Below are 3,701 nucleotides of genomic sequence, written 5' to 3'. Positions count from 1 at the left end.
GCAAAACCATCCCTAGCAAGGAGAACGGGGGTAAGGAAAAATAAACCACACGTATTTGTTTCAAATTGTCTTGTTTTCTATAGGAACAGCAGTCCTACGTCATCAACATCCCCAGTGTTGAAGTAACAGGCTTTCTGATCGCAGGGCTGACTGCCCACCACCCCTGCGGTGTCCCCACGTAACTCAGGAGGCCCAGCAGGTCGCCGAGCACCACGTACAGCCCACACCTTGAAAGAGCAGAGAAACGCACGCGATAAATCTTTTAATTTTTAAATTTTATTTATGTACATCTGTCGTAGCCGATTTACTCCCGAGCCATCAGCTTCTGCTTCTTCAGCTTCTTTTGGGATATCTGAAAAAACAAACGCAGAAATGAGAAAACACAGATAGCCTACAACATCTTACAAACCAGTTTACAATCATCTTTTGCAGTAAGTCCTGAGAATCGTTAGAAATTTCTTCACCTGTTCACAAAACGATCCACTAATGACACTTGCAGATAAGTTAAGTGTCCCTACAAGGACTACATTGCTTATGGGCTGTCAACTGGACTTAAATTTTGTTGTAACGTGTCACACCTTTACCCGCACGGACTGGGAACGCTGTAACTGCTCTGCAGCAGGGAAGAACAAACCATCCGTGCGATATAAACCAAGGAGAAGCGTTTTCCCAAGTTCGCAATGTTACATTTACAATAAATAAATATCGAGGTTGCTCAGAAATAACTTTTTTTTTTCATGGGTATTCCAAAGGTGTCCTAAGATAAGTCATCACAGCAACCCCAAACACGCGGAATGTGAACACTCGGATCTGGCGACAGCGATGTTACAGAGGAACAAGGACATGACGCTCGCTACCTTTTTCTTTTGAGCAACTTCTTCCTCTGGCTTGGGAACGATCTGCTCCTTCTCCGTGAGGATCATCTCGATGTGGCAGGGGGAGCTCATGTAGGGGTTGATCCTACCGTGAGCTCTGTAGGTGCGTCGGCGCATTTTGGGAGCCTTGTTGACTTGGATGTGCTCGATGACCAGAGAATCCACATCAAGACCCTGGAGCAGAGAAGGGGGAAGATAAAACTTGTGACTTGTTTTTCCTCTTCAAATAAATTATCTCCACAGTAACTGTATGTCACAATGAATTTCAAGTGACGCCGATGGCTCAGGAAGAAGGTATTATTATTTCATGGCTATTCCAAAGGTGTCCTAAGATAGTCATCACTGCCATCCGTTACCAAATTACACACCGAGCATATTGCAAAGACACAAATTGAGACTCCACAGATTTTGCTTTGTAGATTTTTTTCTTCAAAGAGATCTAAACCGCACTTATTCTGAACAGTTGAGAACCATGCACAAACTAGCTACCCGCAAAAAACTATTACTCACATTTTAACTTGAAAAATGCATGCACCCTAACGCAAATAAATGGCATGCCACAGCCTCCACCCAATTCAGCCGTCATCTACGAAGCCGGCCTTGGCCGGCCTTCCACGTTAGAGACACCAAGTTCAGGAGCGCTGACGCACAGCACAACGTGAATACTTTGCATTTAATAACGTCTACGCAGCCTACCTTCAGCTCAGCATTGCTCTCTGCGTTTTTCAGCATGTGCAGCAAGAACTCTGCGCTTTTCTTGGGCCACCGTCCCTGGGTCCAGCCCCACTGCTTGGCCTGGAAGAAGAGGAGAGTTCTGGTTTTGTGCCGGTACCACACAACTCGTCCGTTTGACACCATTACCGTGCCATTAATTTTTTCTTAAGATTGCATACCAAAATAATTAAAATTTGATCAATTACTTGACATTGCAAGTAGGCGCAATACTTGGTGTACTGAAATTAAGCGTCTTTCCCCCAGTTTCATCTCGGACCTCACCTGGGCGCATCTACCGACTCCCCCGTTGTAACGACGGAAGGGAACGCATTGCTTCTTCAGGGTGACGTCCTTCAGGTACTTGGTGGCCTTGCGGATGTGCATGCCCTTGATGGCCTGGGCCGTCTCACGAGTGTTCTAGCAACACAAAGCACAGCAAAGTTGTTCTTAGCAGACCTTTCCAAAGTAACAATGGGAGCAAAAGCATCCCTTTTCCTTTCCCAGAGTCTGCTCTTTCTGCTACAAACTTAGTTTAGGAGAAGCACTCACTGAAAAAAAATAAAATTAAAGAATGAAGAATAATTAGCAACACTTCCTTAGGACAAATTCCATTACTGAATTGCAGCTCTCTTTCCAAAGTAACAATGGGAGCAAAAGCATCCCTTTTCCTTTCCCAGAGTCTGCTCTTTCTGCTACAAACTTAGTTTAGGAGAAGCACTCACTGAAAAAAAAATAAAGAATGAAGAATAATTAGCAACACTTCCTTAGTACAACTTCAATTACTGAATCTGCAGCTCTGGCATGTCTTTATTGGTTTTTTACCTAATAGCTAGATCTTTCCAACCAACAAAATTGAAATTTGAGTATTTATACTTTTCAGGGCTCCTCCTTGGCCACTAATCCAAAAAAGCAGGAGCCTGGAGGATAAATTCCTACTAAAATGTCAAATACGGCACCTCAGAAGAAGCAATGAGAAAACATGCTACTAAAAATTTAATTATCACTGTAAAAGAATTAAACAGGGCAGAGAAGAAAAGGCTCAGAAACAAAAATCCAGGATAAAGTATCGCTGCTTAGGAGAGCAAACTAAACGGGAAAGTCAGAGAGTAACTATAACCCCATCTCATCACAATAAAAAAGCAAACCACAGTGAAACCTCTTGTCCTCTGCACTATATAACACCGAGCAGAAAAGCATTTCCTCAGCTTTGCTTCTGTGATTAACTCACATGTGCCCAAATTCCCTGCTACACCTAAACCTTTTCCAGAGGAACTTGCGTCCTCATGCCAAACACCGCAAGCCTCCCCTGCCACACTTCTGCTCTAGCAGCATCATCAGACAAACACAATCTTCTTCCCAAACAACCAAAAAGGCAGAGAAAGACAAATAAAACAAACCTCTCATCTAGCACTAGCCCAATTCCTCCTCCTAAATTCACTGCAACTCTTTTCCTACTATATCGTATTATCTATGTTAGGCAGGAAGCTCTTTAAGACAGATCATCTTGGTTTTGTTCCTAGGATAAAACATTACAAGCAGCTAAAACAAACGCTGGCCATAACCTACACCACCACCCCTAAGTGACCATGTAACGATCCACAACAGTAAAAGATATTTCCTTAAAAAAAAAAAAAACAACACACAACACAAAATAACGACTCCAAAACCAAACGAATTTGCGTTTCCCACTACGCGAACGCCGCGTACCTTGAAATGCACTCGCAGGTTGGATCCCCGTGACTTGCATGCTGCGGAGAAAAAAGACCAATTTTTGGAATGAAAATCTCAACGGTTTCGGTGGAGTCCTACGCGAACTTTCACGAAAAACAACTCACATTTCGTGGGGTTCTCTGGATCCAGAGAGTAGCGCACCATTTTCGGAGCTCAACTGCAAACAAGCAAGTAAAAAAAAAAACAAAACCCATATTAAGCTTCGAATATAGATACGCAGAACCGGGATTGTCCATCTTACTGCCGACAGCGAGCCGAAGGAGCTGCTCAGACATTACGCTTTCTTTTCACAATTAAATCCAAAGGTGTCCTAAGAAAGTCATCACCGCAGCCATGGCCTCTCCCTGGGGCCTGCTTCCACCTCAGACCCGCCACCCTCCC

The 3,701-nt window shown here is 43.7% G+C and overlaps 1 protein-coding gene across 1 annotated transcript; it reads right to left on the bottom strand.

The window, feature by feature from the left end:
- Positions 1-260: 260 nt before the first annotated feature.
- Positions 261-3,487, bottom strand: RPL17 (ribosomal protein L17). The gene is made up of 6 exons (XM_009703440.1): positions 3,425-3,487; positions 3,297-3,337; positions 1,872-2,006; positions 1,572-1,670; positions 858-1,049; positions 261-352 (listed from the first exon to the last, which is right to left on the bottom strand). The coding sequence occupies exons 1-6, from the start codon at positions 3,462-3,464 to the stop codon at positions 305-307; spliced, it is 555 nt and encodes a 184-aa protein (XP_009701742.1). The 5' UTR covers positions 3,465-3,487; the 3' UTR covers positions 261-304.
- Between the last annotated feature and the right edge of the window lie 214 nt (positions 3,488-3,701).

Source organism: Cariama cristata, unplaced genomic scaffold, assembly GCF_000690535.1.
Source record: "Cariama cristata isolate BGI_N322 unplaced genomic scaffold, ASM69053v1 scaffold31080, whole genome shotgun sequence".
NCBI classification, from domain to species: Eukaryota; Metazoa; Chordata; class Aves; order Cariamiformes; family Cariamidae; genus Cariama; species Cariama cristata.
This window is presented reverse-complemented; position numbering and strand designations above follow the sequence as displayed.